We start from the raw sequence: 17299 nt of genomic DNA, 5'->3' as shown, positions 1-17299 counted from the left end.
AGAATATAACTTTAAAGTCGATTCAATGCTTGTTTCATTGCTCAGCTTCATGTTATTATTAGTTAAAATTGGGGAATTTAGCCTAAGGTTGATAAAGGAGTTTGTACAGTTAAGGTATTGATGTGTAAATTGCATGTGATTGAGGTTTTACTCCTTCCTCTGCAACATTTGGCATTACGGTTATTTGATACCAGACACTTTTGTGATCTGATACTGCAGAGTAGTCACTGTGAGAGGCTAGGGACATGTGACATAGATGAAATTTTCTGGCTAAAATCTTACATGTTTTTCCTGTAATTATTGTTGGCAAAGAGCTGCTGAAATTCCAGAAGCGTCTTACGATTTAGAAAGAACTTGGTTTCGAAAGAATAAACTGGGGGGAGGAGGAGGAGAGGGAGCGGCTTATTTAATAAAAAAGATTCAATTATACTGGTAGAAAAAATTCTTGGTTTATATGTCAGGTGCAGAAAGAGGCTCTAACAAGGCTTTGCTGCTGTATTCAGAGTTTACTATTTTCCCCCTAAGAAAATGTGTAATATTGGTATCGAATGGTCAGTTCACAGACTGAAGCAAGTGTTTTGTTTTACATTTTTAGAGTCTTTCTTCATCAAAATGACAAAGTTGACTTAATTTTGTTTTTAATTACAAGGTTAAAAGAGACCTTTCCAAATGATGTAATCTAATGTACTATATTGAGCAGAAGGCATAATGAATATGTGTTGCTCAAAGGTATTTAAGGCAGTTTGTAGTATAGCATAGCTGCCTGGTTTGGCCAGATGTTTCTTCACCCAACTGGGTTGTTTTTATAGAAACTATGAAATAATTTTTCTTTCACTAGTGTTATCCACAGTCTTTGTCACCTAATGAAGTAACGGGCTTCTTAGTTTTCACTTAACAAAATTCTGGTTAGGGCTGCTTCTAACTATTCTGGTATGTTTATGAAAATACTAAGAGCTGGAAAAGCATTGAAAAAGTATATAGAAGAGGAGAATACATACATTTATTCCTTCATGCATTCTCTGTTAAAATAAACTCACCTTAGAATGTGACTTTGTATAGTTACCTGTGTTCTGTCTTTCAGTGTAAATTTCTGGAACAACGATTAGAGCAGGGGATGGTGTTTACTGAATATGAGCGCATCCAGAAAAAAAGACTTGTAGATGGCGAGTGCTCAATAGCTCGGCTTCCTGAAAATGCTGAAAGAAACCGTTTCCAGGATGTCCTTCCTTATGATGATACCAGAGTAGAGCTAGTTCCAACCAAAGAAAATAACACGGGTTACATCAATGCATCTCATATCAAGGTGAGAGAAATACTGTTGGAGAAATGTTTTCCAGTTCATGGGGTAGCTAAAAATGGGTTTAGCTATCAGTTTTGGTTTGGTTAGAGAGTGAGAATCCGTCCGTGTCTTGCTTTGACTCCTTCTGCAGATGTTTCTTTGGGGAAAGGAGGCACCTGTTTTTCCTCATTATGTAGAATAATGGAGGGTTAATTATTGGAGCAGTCTTCTGCATTTCACTTCTGTATTGATTTACTGCCTGCTTTCTCTCTCTGTGGGTTGCTGCTAACAGAAGATATGCCAGTTCTTCCTAGGGTTAAGACAAATATCTTTACAACAAACTGGGATCCTTTGCAATGATTATGATGTTTCTGAATGACAGTGACAATCCTTATTATTTCTTCGTCTTCTACACTCTTGGACTAGATCTACAACAGGCAGTACAGTAGCTCCCAGCTTAAGCTTTTTTGGATGGTTAGAGGAATAGATGAGCCGGGGGTAAATCTGCTCTTTCGTAATCTTCAGTTTCTCTCTTTCCCCTGGCTAAGCTCTTTAAACTGTTCAAGAAGTAAAGAAGTTGCAGGGTGAATTCAAGAACCTTCAAGCCTGTTCACTAATTTTCAATGCATTTACCTACTTATAGTGCAACTATAGTTGGCTTCAGGCCTTCTCTGAAAAGAGTTGAGGTCTTCCGAGTACCGGTTATAGTTATGTTGCTGCCTTTTTTTAAAAAAATATGTTTGCACACTGACATGGTACCATAATTTCTATACTTCGACTCATTCTAATGTTCAGTAACTCTTCTGACCCTTGACAAACAAGATAATATTTTTTGAGGAAACATCAGCTAATTCTGACTTTTTAGTGCATATAATACCATATACAGCGCCAGGGTATGAAAGCTTCTCTAAACCTGAATTGGCTAGAATACGTTAAATTCACAGAAGAGAAATACAGTTTTATTTACTTACTTTTACATTATGCTGGTGTTATAAAGTACATTTATTCAGCTATGTGCCTGTATAAGTGTCTCTCCTGCATCTAATATGACAAGATCCATCTAAAATCTGGGAGACAGCTGTAACTCACAGTGGGCTCCTACTTCTCCAGTGTTGCTGTCTTTTTTCAGTTTGTGCATCATCAAATGGCTGACTTAAGAATTATGGAAAGGGATAATTACTATAATTGATATATTACAATAATTTCTAATCTAATGTCTTTCTTTTTACAGATCTCTGTTGGTGGCATAGAGTGGGATTACATTGCTACGCAGGGCCCTTTGCATAATACATGTCAAGATTTCTGGCAGATGATCTGGGAACAAGGGATTGCCATCATAGCCATGGTGACAGCAGAGGAAGTGAGTATAAACTGAGTTGTGTTTCTCCCAGAAATCCCTTGTCATGATTTTGTCATGGTTTTGTCATGATCTGTTAGAAGAAGAATACCTTTGCTCCAACAAGAACACTAATAAAAGATAAATTTCTAGTTACCCCTTTGAAATTTTGTCTTGCTTTCCTTTGCAGAAAGACACAAATCTGCAAACTCTTCCCACTGGAAAGTTGGTTTACTCAGTGAGAAACTAACACTGTAGTAGTACTTAATAGAGGGGAAATACAGTTGTCACAGGAGCATCAGTTGTGTGAGTGTTCTTATGTTTCTTGTTAAGCAAGTGTTTTACTTTTAAGGAAAGTGGGAGAGAAAAAAGCTTCAGATACTGGCCTCGTCTTGGTTCAAGGCACAACACCGTAACATACGGCAGATTTAAGATTACCACAAGATTCCGTACCGACTCAGGCTGCTATGCAACTACGGGTTTGAAGATTAAACATCTTCTCACAGGACAGGAGAGAACAGTCTGGCACCTGCAGTATACTGACTGGCCAGAGCATGGCTGTCCAGAGGATTTAAAGGGATTTCTCTGTAAGTCTCATTTAAGAGCTTTCTTTTGGGGTTGTTGGGTTTGGGTTTTTTTTACTAATAACTCCTAAAATATCTGCTATATGTGAATTACCTCTTGATAAGTATGCCAAGCATTCTGCTGAAAAAAATTTCTTCAGACCAGCAAGAGATACTGAGTTATATTTTTGGCAGGAATATACCTGCCAGTTTTTTAAAGTGAGTGTTTATGTCCAAGGCCAAATACATAATTCACTAAAAGGTCATATAGATTAAAACATAACTGCATCACATACTACGCATTTGAATATGTTCCAGAAGTAGCGAGATGGCCATGAGCCACCTTTGGTGGGTAACAGTGGAACAAGGCAAGGAAAGCCTCACAGAAGTTAGATGATCTTTATAGATCTGTATTGCTTTAGTTGGAATATAATGTGATATAATTTTTCTGTGGGGTGTCATTTGTTGAATTGCTACTTTTCTGGTGGTCATACAGCATAATATCTTATTGTATCGTATCATATCATATCATATCATATCATCTTATGTGGCTTTATCTCTTAAATTTATTATGCTTATCTTGTTGAACTTAATAGCATACTTGGAAGAGATACAGTCAGTGCGGCGCCATACGAACAGCACTGCGGATCCTAAAAACTCTAATCCTCCTCTACTGGTACATTGCAGTGCAGGTGTAGGACGAACAGGAGTGGTCATACTGTCAGAGATCATGATTGCTTGCTTGGAACACAATGAGGTGATGTCTTTTTCTTTCTCATGCTTTAAATAATGTTAGGTAGTGGAAGAATAAATAGCTTGCCTAATAAACTTTTCATGGCTGTTTATCTGAGCTTTCCCAAGATGTGGCCTTTGGAAGAGCACTTGCAACTATGGTTGCAAAAGCTCTTGGCAATTCAACAGAAGTTAATAAGCTTCTAGAGCTGCCCACTTACACATTGGGTGCTGGAATGCTCATTTGGATTCTTGACTCCATAAGATGTTGAATCATTGAGTAGAACAAGGTGTGCCCTAGGCTACTAAGCATATTTCAGGATTTCACTCTGAGTTTACTACTTCATGCCTTAGTTATAATGGATAATATTAAAGAACATGCCTTTGGCCAGTCTCTGTCCTTGCTATTAAATATTTTGTTTCTTAGTGTAGTAGTTTCTGCAGCGTCAGCCTCAGCAGAGGACAAACGTAGTTTAATAGAATAAAACTCGGTCTTATCAGCTTTTAGCCAGAAATGAACAGCTGTAAAGTGTTTATTAATAACATAATATGCCAGTTGAGGCTCAATAAAGTGATTGTTTCATTATGTAACCCAGTCCTAACACTGTGACAGATCTTGCAGCCACTAGATTTGTGAAGACCCATACCCCATGGGATAGGTAAATTTAGCATTATGGATATTTTACAGATGAGGACGCTGAGGTAGGCATAGTCAGAGGTGTAGCACAGTCCATACTGCAGGCATGGGCAATGAATTGTCAGAAATGAAATTAGAGCAGTGGATTATGTCCTTAGATCACCAATAGTGCTTTGAACTGCCTGCTGAGAAAGTACAAGCCAGTTGTCTTGCTCACCAATCACTTGTAATTGTTTCTTCTCTTCTTTCAGATGCTGGACATCCCACGAGTGCTGGACATGTTGAGGCAGCAGAGAATGATGATGGTGCAGACTCTATCGCAGTACACTTTCGTCTACGGAGTTCTCATTCAGTTTCTCAAAAGTTCTAGACTTATTTAATCCCTGCCACTTCCTAAGGGACGCTGCAAGAGTTTACATAAAATTACAGTTGTCCAGGCAGACCTGCTCTCACTGGTGTTTTGGTATGATGAATCACATGGTTACCTTTTAGGGCTGGTATGTGACTGTTAATTGCAAGTTGTGATAACAGCCCCAGCAAAGCAGGATCTTCGCTGGACTAAATTCTTCCCATGTTCAACTACAGTCATATTAGGGAATGATTTTACTTGTAACAGTCTGTAGTACTTGTATACATTCTTTAGAGTGGTGTTACTCTGGGCAAAGAAGTATCTTATGGAATGGAAGTACATGGCACAATTTTACTAACATTATGTTTTAAAAGATAATTTTGTGAAAGCTAAAATCTGTAGATGCGCATGGGGTGGGAAACCTGTTCCTTGGGAATGTCAAGGTCTTATGTGGTTTCAATTTGCTTTCAATTTTCTACTTAGAATAATACATCTATATTTTTTAAATGAAGTCTTGGTTTCCTCTGGTTTTCTCAGCAAAATTAACAGCTCTTAGATATTTTAAGCTGTTGCTTTAATGACAGTTATTTTTATATTCAGCATTTTTTAATTTAAAAAAAACCAAACCAAACCAAACCAGCACCACAATCCAAAACTTTTTAAGCAGCATAATATTTTCAGAGAAGACTGACAATGTTTGAACTAACTAACTTTTCAAAAATCATGTACAAAATACTAGGGGAGGCCATTGGTAGATAGTTGTAGTGCTGTGTGATAGAACTGAGAAGTGAAAGATGATGTGCACTGTTGATAAATTCCATTTGAGCAGAGGCATGTTTACCTCTTGAGTTGTGGGCAACAACCAGGGGAAAAATATTCTAATTATCAACAAGGTTATTGGAAATGAATGGATGAGAGAAAGTACATATGCAGTATTATTCATATATTTAGAGGACAGTTTGATTTTACTGGCTGAAATCAAAGTGGATGCAAAAGTTTAAGCACTTTTTTTTGCTCTGTTATTTATGTAGTTAAACATAGAAAGTATAATCATGCATTGTTTCATATGGTAAAATACTGTTACTAACCTGTTGTTTTAGGAAGAGCCTTTTAAGTTGATGAAGTAAGAGAACCAAAATTGGAGTAAGAAGGTGTATCGTGGTGAAGTGGAAATGATAGTATGAAACATAATGGAGGAAGTGTGGCAGCTATGATTGTTGGTTTACACAGTGCACAAATGACCATTAAAACTGCTTGTGTTTCCAGTGAAGAAAGCCTTTAAAGCACTGGAAGTTTCTGTAGAATCCTCCAGACTATTTTGTCAGTACTAGAATAGATTTTCCTAATGCTGTGCAGCGTTGCAGTGAAGAATATCTACAGAAGCCATTTGAGAACACTTCGAGAATGTCAGAGCTCTTAGAAGCAGTGCAGGAGACATGGATATTTTAGTAGCTGTGTAGGTGGCTGAGTCACTGGCTGTGGCATGGACCTGAAGATAAGTTGTACCTTTGGTAGTTTCCGTTTTGTCCCATGGGTCTGGTGTAATGATAGTATCCCTAAATAAACCTCTGTCTGTGCTTTTCAGATGGGGACAGTGTGGTTTTACCTGCTTTTTCAAGAGTTTCGAGATGCTGAGTTGAAAATCCCCATTCAAAAGTGAACTATTAGCTTGTAAATATCTGGTTTACTCCAGAAAGACCCTTATGGCAGACAAGTGTGCAGGCGTGCTGAAGTGCCTGTTTCCTTTGATACTTGCTTAGCAAAATGAAATGAGACTGAAAGTCATTTTTATCACTGGTGAAATTACGTTATTTTTCTGAGCACATGGTTTTCAGTCAAGGGCTTGGAAACTATTATGATTAATTAAAACCCCTTCAAAACAATATTGTCTCCTAAAACATTAATTAGGAATGATGAATAGCTTATCTCTATTTCCTCTGTAATAAGCTACTTCCTCAAAGAAAAACATACAATCCAAATGACATTATGCTAATATGTCATTTTATACAAAATGTATTATTTTTAAGTACATTAAATTAATCTGGTGCATTTGATCTGCTTTAAGACAGTCTGAATCATTCTACTCTCAGTAAATGTAAGACTGACTATTTCAGATGAGGGAAACAAATATTCTTTTTGTAACTATAAGATGCCTAGGAAGTATTAAGTGTCCAATGTAAAGCTGGAGGTCCAGAGGAAACAAGTTACTGAGGACTGATTCTTCATACGTAAATCTTGCAGACAAACCAGTTTGACATATATACGTTAACAGAAGCATTGAAAGAAAAAAAACATAGTTATTTGTATCATGCTGTGTTTTAAAAGACAGTGCTACTTTTTTCCACAGTTCACTTCAATCTTCAGAAATAGTTTTGAGTGGGAAAGTATGCTCTAAAATGCAGATTGTAGCATTTCTGTTTCTAAAGTTTTGAATGTGATCTTCATAACCTGACACATGCAGCTTTTAATGAAATTGTATACAGCCGCAACTTCAAGTAACAATTTTTAGCTGTTCAGCAGTTACTGGGACAGAACGTCAGCTGTGAGGCATTGAAAGGAGCAGTTAAGACAAGCAATGTAATCCAGAGTTTATGGGATTATCTGAGGTGAGTGAGGAAATGTGTCTCTTTTGGCTTTCTTTTCTGTTTAGCTGAAAGAAGTTATCACCTTAAGAGGAGGTTTTTCACTAGTCTGGTAGTCACAGGCTCTATTTTTTTAAGCATGACACTGCTACCTCCTCCACTTCAGCTTTCAGATCTGTCTGTCAGCAGTCCATTTTTGCATTAATAGGCTTGACCTTGATAGATTTGACTTCATGGAAGTTCCTACTGAAGACAGCAGGATTACTTCTGTGTATAAGCATGTGGCGACAAATGACTGTTGAAAACGAGCAGTTTCTCTTCTAAAGGTACCAAATGAAAATAAACCTCACAAGCTCCTGTAACACAAGTAATGCTAAAAACATTTTGTAGATTTTCAGTTATTTTTTAAGTGAAAATTCCACTTTTAGCACTTTCTTCTGCGCTTTGAAAAGGGATGCTTTTGATATGTAGTTGCGCTGGGTGCTTCATGAAATGTTGGACATTATAAGAACATCCACTGTCCAAATGCAGTCAGTCAGAGGTGGATTTTTTTGTCAAAAGCTTAAAACTCCACTATAAGCCTGTGCATTTTGCCAAATGTGCTTCTGTTTTTATGAGGATGAAACTAGATTATTATGTAAGATTTGAGCTGAATTTTTAGTAAGGAAAGTTGTATGAAGATGTTCTTGCAGTAAATGGTAAAGATGATGCTGATCTCTAGGGATGTCAGAGCTCTCAGGGATAAAAATAGGTGCTACATACTGTCAAGAGACAGATTTGACCGTCTTTTCGGGGCTAAGTGTAAAACACTTTTTAGGGTCAAATTCTATGAAAAATCAGAAGTACACACAAATTGTAGTAAGGGCTGCTGCATGTTTGATTTCTTTCTCGACTGCTCTGACAGGAGATTTTTTTGGCCAGCGAATCTCTGTAGTCATGGACTAGCAGCTCTTCTCTAAGAACATAAAGTCAGAGGCCCATTCATTGTAAAGATGTCACTGACTTAGCAGGCTTAACTGTCGGCTGCAAATCACTCCTCACCCTGTTCCATGAGGGAGTAGCTCCATGATACACAGGGGAGTGTTGCATAGCTTTTCTGCAGCCTGCACAGCTGTGCTCTCCTTTTCCTGCTGATCCCTATGAGGCTCAGGAAAAGTTCTATGCCTTAGTATTGCTGTCATTGTGATACCTTTTGCACAAGTGAATGATAAAACCTACAAGTGCTGGGTGCTATATCTAGAAAAACATTTAATTCAAAGCAGGTGAGCAAGGCAGAGTTCCTGTAATTTCTGTGGATGAAAAACTGCTCTAAGTTATCATTAACATTTAGGAAAAAAGTAAATTAGTAACAAAAAAAAAGTAAAATAAATGTGTAATAAAATAGAAAAAAAACCTTCTGGTATTTTGAGAAATGTATTTTTGGCTCCTCTAGTAATCCTGTATATCTGTGTAGCGACTGCTACATTTTTCTTGTTGGCGCAGCTGTTGAAGTTGAGTGGCTCATAGATTTCAATGGCCTCTGGACCAAACTTGGGAACTGCCGGGTCATTTATCATGCAAGCTGGCTGTGTAATGAGACCTCAGTTTTACTATCAGCATTACTAAAACCCTGGACATAAAATGGTGAACTCATTACTACATTTCAATAGGTAGTTCAAGTTATTAATTTAAAAGAAACAACACTTCGGTTGCTAAGAACTCTGTGCTTTAGATTTAAGTTTGGGGATTTTTTTTTTTTTTCAATACTGTAAAGACCTGCAAGATGTAAAATTCCTGAAGTTCTTCCCGATATTGTGGGAATTAAAATGGGCTTATTGCCAATGAAAGCTTGAGCCCTTAAAGCATGAATACTCACGTCTGTTTTAAATTTAAGTACAGATTACAAGAATTAACCAAAAGAATGCAGCAAGAATGTACACGCATGAAGTTACAGCATTCAAAGAAAAAAGTAGCTGAGATAACTTGGAAGAAATTCTCTTGCAAAAGGACAAAATGTTGGAAGTGGAGAGTGAGGATTTGAGGAATGGCTGAAGGCATTTGGAGGATTTGGAAAATTTTGTACCCACAGTAGACCCGCTAGAAGGGTTTGATTCATATGGTATGTTTTTCATGGCATGGTAGGGTGAGTGAATGTGTAGTCATAGGTGTTATTTTTACTGGCTTTTTAAAATGTGATTTTTGAAATTCCAAGGATTTTTCCAGAGGCTCTGTTATCTTCACGTAGCTTCCTTACCAAATGTATTTTATGCAATCTGTCAGCTCAGTTTCTGTTTACTTATTAAAGGTCAGATTTTTCAAACTGTGGTCTCTGGTTTTACACATGTAGAGGGAAGAGGCAGACATGCAATTTTGCAGTGGTTTCTAATGGATGCGGGTAAGATGATTTGAAAGTCTAAATACTTTATGAATGCAGCCAGGTATTTATGGTAGGTGAGAACTGCACCAGGTTAAGGCTGGTCTGAAAATCAGGCCCTTGAAATGTGGAATTTAGGATGGACTTAGAAATTATGTGGTGATGCAGCACTTGCAATACAGTGATATCAACACTTCAGTGAACCTCTAATACCAGGCTAAGGTAGGGGAAAAAATCTTCAATTTTTAATAGCTGTTGCAAACCTATCTGTTAAAAAAAAAAAGAATAAAGTTCATAGCAAGATCCTGTTGGGGACTAGTTAACTTGGTGCATTCTCTCGGCATCACACATGTTACTTTAAGGTCTACAGGGGCTGAGAAAAGAAGGGTTTCTTAACTTCAATGAGCATTTCAAAAAACAGTTGCTAAATGGCCTTTGGTTTTATTCTTTGCTCTTTTCCACATGATGCTACATTCAACAGTGAAGAATAACCTCCAGTTTATTTGTTCTTTAGAAGTCCATTCTTCAGCTCTAATTAGGGAATGAAAATAGAAATCAAATGCAAAAAAACCTAAAGAATAGAGTTTACAACAGATCCAGCCTGTGACAAGTTAGAGAGCAAGTCTGTAGATACCACAATGTTATTTTGGTTCAGCTATGCAGCAGTCAAAACTACCAAATTATTAATTTTATGAGCACAGTTTCAGAAGGTGCCTAGCCTTTATAAAGGGAATTTAAATGCTATTTTTCCATTTGGAAATATTTAGGTAAGATTAAGAGCCTTTTAAAATACTTTAAAGACTTTGCAAATGCCATTAAATTTTAGAATGGTAGGAAACTTGATGGAGAAAAAAACACATAAAATCCTCCAGTCTGTCTCCTTACTAGTCCTGTATTGTGACAGACAAGGTGTATATGCTCCTCACAAAGACACCGTAAGTTGCTTTGAAATGCCCAACATATCTGTCCTTTTTATGGAAATTTTAGAGGCTTGACCTGGCAAAGCAGTAAGTATGTACACTCCTGCACATTGCTGAAATCTCTTCAGCTAAAGCACATCGGTGTTGGAAGTCCTTTCAGTACTTTTTTACGACTGAGTCCTTGATGTCAGAGGAGTGCAGGTTCTGGCTCCATTTCCTTCCTTTTTCATGTGAGCCAGTATGCAAGGATTTAAATGGGACTTTGTTTAAACAGTAGCAAACATGAAGTATCATTTTCTAGTACTAAGCTAGTGGTTAACGTCTGGTTTTGCTGTCTTGCCACCAATACTGTAAAAATGTATAATCAAAACAGCTTTAAGTCTTGTAAAACTGAAATTGGTTTGTAAAACAATGTACAAATTGTGTTTCATAGAAAAGCTTGTATTACTGAATGTAATATATGTGAAATGAATATATTATAGTCTATTTTTGCCATGGAAATAAATATTTGAAGCAACTATGAGTTTTTATTGTTCCATTATTAAAATAAAAGTCAGTGAACTTAGTTTTAATGTGTAGTCCAAGGTTGGTACTTGACCTTCTGTAAACAAAGCTGTTATCCCTCTTCTGAAGTGCTGCACGTACTCTCCTGTACCTCAGTACAAAGATAAAACTTGTACCATCAAATGCTAATAGCCATTACCTTTGTGGCAGGAAGGTCTTGTGCCCTGCTACCACTATCCTATCATTATAGTTTATAATGTTTTGCATTTTCTAAAGCTATTTTTAGTACTGTGTAGTCAATTTCTGTGTAACCTTGAAGTGGAAGAGGGATATAAAATAAAAATTTTGAAAGTTGAAAAACCCTTTCCAAAAACACATGAAAAGGAAGCAGTCGATGGTATGCTTAGTATCATTGAAGCTGTTACCAATAACCAACACTGAAGTTTTTCTTCATTTCTAAGTGACATGTACCCAAAATGGAAGAGGTCCAGAAGACTTGCTGTGTGCACCCAGTGCAGCACAAGACCTCGTAACATCATGATAAATTATTTTCATACTAGATGTTGCAGTTTCACAATAGACAATCTCATCTCCATTGTCTTTGCTGAACACCTGATGTGCTGCCCACTTAATGGTATCAGGAACCACCAAGCTTTTAATTAAAATGCGTCTTCCAGATATGCTCTATTTGATGTCATTAATCAAAGTAAGATAAGATAGTAACACATCAGCTATTTTGTACTTCTCTGATCAATTCCCAAGTCCTTGGGAATGTTCCATGCAATGGCTAGTGTGGTTGGTTTTTTTAACACTCATTCCTTTTCCCTGAGAGGTCGATGACAGCATATAAATGTGTATATTTTCTCTCCACTATTTTTATAAGCATCCCCTGGAAGGCTGGACTCTGCATGAAGACAGAAGCCGCCCAGTGCCACAGAAACTTTGCCAGCTTACCTCCTGCAGCCTGAGAGCCACGTGTGGATGATCACAGTTTGTAAGTATGATGGGAATGTCACTTACACAGGTACTGACAGCAAAACAGTGTTGTATGAATGTTGGAATTGAGTGAGGACTGGAAGAAAGGTGAATGCTCATTTGCTCTAATCTAGGCAAGTTATTTTGCATCACTGTGTATCCCACTGGCTCAGCCTGGCTCTCAGGTGAGTCGAACTTTCTGCTGCTGGCACTTGTATTTGAGTGATGGCTGTTGTCTGTCTCCCTGGAACGTAATGCTTAGAAAAGTGGTGGTTCTGATACTTAAAGACTAATTGTGTTGCTATTACCATTGTTTTAAACTAGCTTCATTAATTCAAACAAAAAACAAGTATAAGTAGGAAAGGGGAGAGCCTGGGACTATTTTACCCCAAAACTTCTTGATCTTTCAGAGCTGCATGGGTTTGAAGACATGTTCTAACATTTGAGTCCACGGCATTATTTGGGAGCCTTTCTGAAGCAAGGACTTCAGGGCACGTGCACGTTCCTGGGCTCTATGTTTGCAAACGGGCTGAACATAGATGTGGGAATTTGAACGGGTAAAGCTTAGAAAAATTCTGTACCGTTTCTGAATGCTCACCACACCTCCCAAACTAATCTGCATGGCAGTCTTTCAGATGGACACGTAAGTTTAAACCAAACATCTGCCATCCCCAACATACCAAACCAGTATTATTTTCTGCCCTGCTTATTCTATGGATTTAAGGTGTCTGCTGTAATAAACAAAACAACTAGAAAAGATTTGGAGGGCTTGCAGAGATGTTTTTAACTGAAACTGCTTATTTCATGTTATTATTACTAGCCATTTCTAAAATGACATCATGTGCCTTACATAAATTTAGAAGGACATCAAGTCTTTCCATGAACAAACCCTGAATTACCATACCTAGAGGTGAATGAAGAATTTTCACCAGTGTTAAGTACCTATGAAGAAAGCCCCTGCCAAGCCTGGCTAATAGTGATAGTAAGTGATTTGAAGGAACTGCATACTTGTGTGTGCATGTGTGTATCTGATTTCTTCTGCCTGTATACTGCACTATTCACGACCGATTGAAGCTGAAAATATCTTTCCATTGACAAAATCTTTTGCAAAAAAGCCTTAGGAATTTAGAAGATTGGTTTTATTTTAATAATGAGAAAGATATTATTTTAGTGGATTTGTCTATTTATCTGTGCTGAGGTCTGAGGTGGCTATATCTGAACCTCCAGAAACAGCAAGTGAATGCTCTGTATTTAAAAAATACAAGTTGTTTCCTTAAGACCAGGAACCATAGGTCTCTGTAAATTCCATCAGTTGCCAAATGTTTACTTTTCTCCCTGAATTTGGAGAAGAAATTTAATTGTAAGTATGAATCTTAGGGAATTGTACTGCCTCGATTTTCCTATCTAAGCCGTCCTTTCTGTGACAAATTGAAAATATGGCATTATTTTTATTTCCTGATTCTTGCAGTCCTGAAAGCTGCCTTGCAGAGGCAGACCAGCTATGGTAACCGCTAAGTCTGACTAAATTTTCTTTGAGGGTGACTTCTGGCTTGAAAAAGTGAAGTATATGGGCAAGAATCAAGTTTATCAAAACTCAAGGTTACAATTCAATTCCTGACAGCAGCTCCAGAAGGTATAAGGAGGAAAATCACATACAACACAGTGGCTTGGCCATTCTGAGAGAGTTGGCCTGCTGATCCCACTTCTAACGGTGAAATATTCCCCCAGGACTCTAGGTCCAAGGACCTGTCCCTTCCAGGGTAGTGGTAGGTGATTTTTTCCTTCATCCATCCTGCTGGATGGCTCTTTCAGCATCACCTGAAAATGATTCCTTCCACCTTCTGTTGTTGCACTGTGTTTTTCGCTAGAGGGCACAGGTTCCTATAGTAATCAATGCCCTGTCCAAATGAGGACATCAGTTTTCTCCTTCAAAGGAGAGAGGAAACACTGCACTGTGTTAGTAGTCAGGATCAGTAACTAGGAAAGAGGAGGAAGTGCAATTGTTCACCAAAAATACAAACAAACATAGATTGTTGATGAAGGATTGTCTTCTTCCCAAGTTCCTCTTGTGTTTTAAAGGGCAGAAGGAGCTGTTTCACAGCCACTTCAATCAGAAGAGTAATGGGAATGCAAACAGCAGTTATTAACTTTAATGTATTGCAAAGAAACAATCTACCTAAGATAAGGAGCATTCCTGAGTGTGTGCACTCCCTGCGGTCAGGGCAAGATTTATCCTTGGTGCCATGGTGAGAGTTAGGAGGTCTGCCAAGGAGAGTTTAGCACTTTCAGTGCATTTATGCCATCAAGCTGGAAATAAAATGTTCCATTTGAACCTGTTTTCAGGACCAAAGATCAGCCTTATCCCTCTGCACAATGCTGGTATTTAAATAATGACAAGTAAGCAGAATTGAGGTTAATTTACATTCTCTGCAGAAAGAAACTGGAAACACTGCACTAATACTACAGGCTGAATTGTCTTGATACCTGTGAAGCTACCTTTGGCCACGACCTGGCTTGTCCCACTGCCCACCTGCCCTATAGCATTGTTACAAGAGTAAGCCAGAGACCGCATGATGGGTGCTTTACAGCAGGGGGTGTGCTCCCACCCATCAGTTGCTTCCTCAGGCAAAGGGACGGACAACAAGGAGGTGGTTGTGGAGATGTACCCAAGAACGCTTTGCACTATGAAGTGAACTGAACTGAGGTTCTAAGAAGCTCAGATATTGCGGAACAGCCATGGAGAAAAGATATGCTATGGAAAGCTAAGTGTGGACCTACGTTTAAGCTGAATGCCCCTTTGTAAAGTTTAAAACTCTCCAGGTGGGAAGAGAGGATGCATCATGTGAGCTTGTTTCTGGGGAGAGGAAAACTGAGATAAGAGCTCATGGAGCTCTTCTATCTTTTTCTCACAATCCACTGTTATCTGAAATTGTTGCGCCTGGTGTTTGGGAAACCTCATAACCAGCTCTCAAACCTATGCTAGCTGTATCATATCTGATCTTGCTTGTGTCAAATGTCGTGGAAAAACCAGGGTGCCAAATGCTTCTGAGCTGAATTTCTGGTTGGAGAGGCTACTCCTTGGAGATCCTATGAGGAATTCTCAGGCTGACAGGAGAGCCGATGGCCTTCGACACATTGCTTCGCTTCTTATTTGGCATATGAGCATGCCTATGAGCGAAACAGGTAGCTGGGAAGAGCTGGGGTCACCTCACAGTTCTGTTACTCATCTCCTGGAATCAGGCTCTGGCTGCTGTGAGATGTGAGGTATGCTGCATCCCTCGTGCAGATACTGTAAGCGGAGTCCTACAGGCTTGCTGAATTCTTGGGATAGCTGCACAGAGCTCTGCACCTCGTGCTAGAGATCACGCTGCCTGTACTCTCTGAGAATGGGACACATAGCTGTATGGCCTGCCAGGCTGAGGCTATGTTAGTTGCACCCTCTCAAGTTTCAGATGTCTCCCTACTCCATTTATGTAGCCTTAACTTGTCCTTCTCAAGGTCTAATTTCATTCCCTGATGCACTAAGGCTGGGAGTATTGCATGGGAGGTTCTGTGTGCTGAAGCCTGCGACCTACAGGTGCTGAGAACCCACACTTTTTGCAGGTCAGTCTCACAGTTTAAAAGATTTGTGCAATTCTAACTTCTGTGTGTTGTCACCTGGGCGTCAGGCACACCTCCTGCCCTTTGCTCTCTGCTGGAATTAGCTTAATGGATGAGCTAAAGTGATCAGTTCCTCCAGGTGACCTGAAAACAAAGCCCAGCTGTTCTAGAAGCTTTCTACTGAGAACACAGTCCCATGCACAGATGACACAGCATAATTAATTTTGGCTCCCTTTACTTGAATTAGGTCTTCTTTTTGCTACTCCTCGACTGTCTGACATCTAACATTTCCTTTCAGATGGTCAAGGTGCAGATGAGTTACAGGCGCTCTACAGCTCAACAGATGATTTGTCATGCCAATGGTAACTGCTGATTCTTCTTTCCCTTCCCAGAGATGCTTTATCCCTGTGACATGCTCAGCTTCCGCTGGCCCACAACCCACTTACAGGCTTTGAAATTGGATCCCTTGACTGGTTGTGACCCGTGCTGTGTGACACTGTGACAGATTAATTTACCACTCACCTGTTTGCATATCCCTTGCTTTGCTACTTGGAATAGAAACTGAAGATGGTCATTTCTGAATGAAGAGGATTTCACTACTGATAAATGAAACAGGAAGATTTGACTGCTTGTGAGTATCTGGTTCGTTCATTTTGGAGAATGAATTACTTCAAAAGGCCCAAAGCCCCACTTTGCTTTGTAAATAAATAGAATCCTATCTTTGAAAACAAGAGCAGTTATGACAAAACTGTAGGCTTTAAAGATGAGAGACAAGTTTGTTATGGAGTGAAGTAAGAATATAGTGGCTTTTCTCCATTTGAAGTAAACATCACCCACATATATCTGGGCAGAAATAAGTCTTTATATCACAGAACACAGTTGTCTACTGCTCCTAAGTTTGTTACTTCCAAAGCATTCAGATTTGTAATGGTGTTGTGACTACCTTGTTACTCCATGGCTTGTGCCAAGAACTGGGTATATCCAAGTATAGGAGGTCCGTACAAAGAAGCCTGAGACTAACCCTATAGCTTGGGAGCCAAGACTGGGAAGGGAGAGACAAAGAGATGGTTATAGAACATGTTCTAACCTGTCACAGTGAGACAAGGCTCAGCTCAACTGCTTCACTCAGTACAAGTGGATGTGTGTTCAAATATAGATGTTCTATTAACCTTGCTTGGAAAATGTCAGTGTGCAAGAGTGAACAGCAAGCTAACATCAAGTTTCTTGTGAAACTGAAGAAATATAACAGAAACTTTTCAGTTATTCTGTCACAAGATTTTTACCTCTTCCCAAAGATGAAGTTACTGCTCAAAGGAACCCATTTTTTGTCAGTAGTAAGTGTGAAAGCAAAAACAATGGACATCCTCAACAGCCTTTCAGAAAATGATCTGTGGAATTGCTTTGAACATTGGCAGCATCACATGCAGCTGTGTATCAACTCAGAAGTGAACTATTTTGAAGGTGGTCAT

The 17299-nt window shown here is 38.8% G+C and overlaps 1 protein-coding gene across 2 annotated transcripts in view; it reads left to right on the top strand.

The window, feature by feature from the left end:
* Window positions 1-11574, top strand: part of PTPN21 (protein tyrosine phosphatase non-receptor type 21) — a 44537-nt gene extending 32963 nt beyond the window's left edge. The window contains exons 16-20 of one of the 2 annotated variants that reach the window (XM_054066717.1): window positions 1082-1303; window positions 2511-2639; window positions 2968-3202; window positions 3775-3935; window positions 4799-11574. In XM_054066717.1, coding sequence (XP_053922692.1) covers window positions 1082-1303; window positions 2511-2639; window positions 2968-3202; window positions 3775-3935; window positions 4799-4927 — 876 coding nt within the window. In that variant the 3' untranslated portion in view covers window positions 4928-11574. The remainder of the gene's footprint in view (window positions 1-1081; window positions 1304-2510; window positions 2640-2967; window positions 3203-3774; window positions 3936-4798) is intronic. The other variant, XM_054066718.1, reaches the window with a different exon arrangement.
* Window positions 11575-17299: the final 5725 nt, after the last annotated feature.

This window comes from Cuculus canorus, chromosome 5 (assembly GCF_017976375.1).
Source record: "Cuculus canorus isolate bCucCan1 chromosome 5, bCucCan1.pri, whole genome shotgun sequence".
In the NCBI taxonomy this organism is placed as follows: domain Eukaryota; kingdom Metazoa; phylum Chordata; class Aves; order Cuculiformes; family Cuculidae; genus Cuculus; species Cuculus canorus.
The sequence above is the reverse complement of the archived record's forward strand: the minus strand, read 5'-3'. Positions and strand labels throughout refer to the sequence as shown.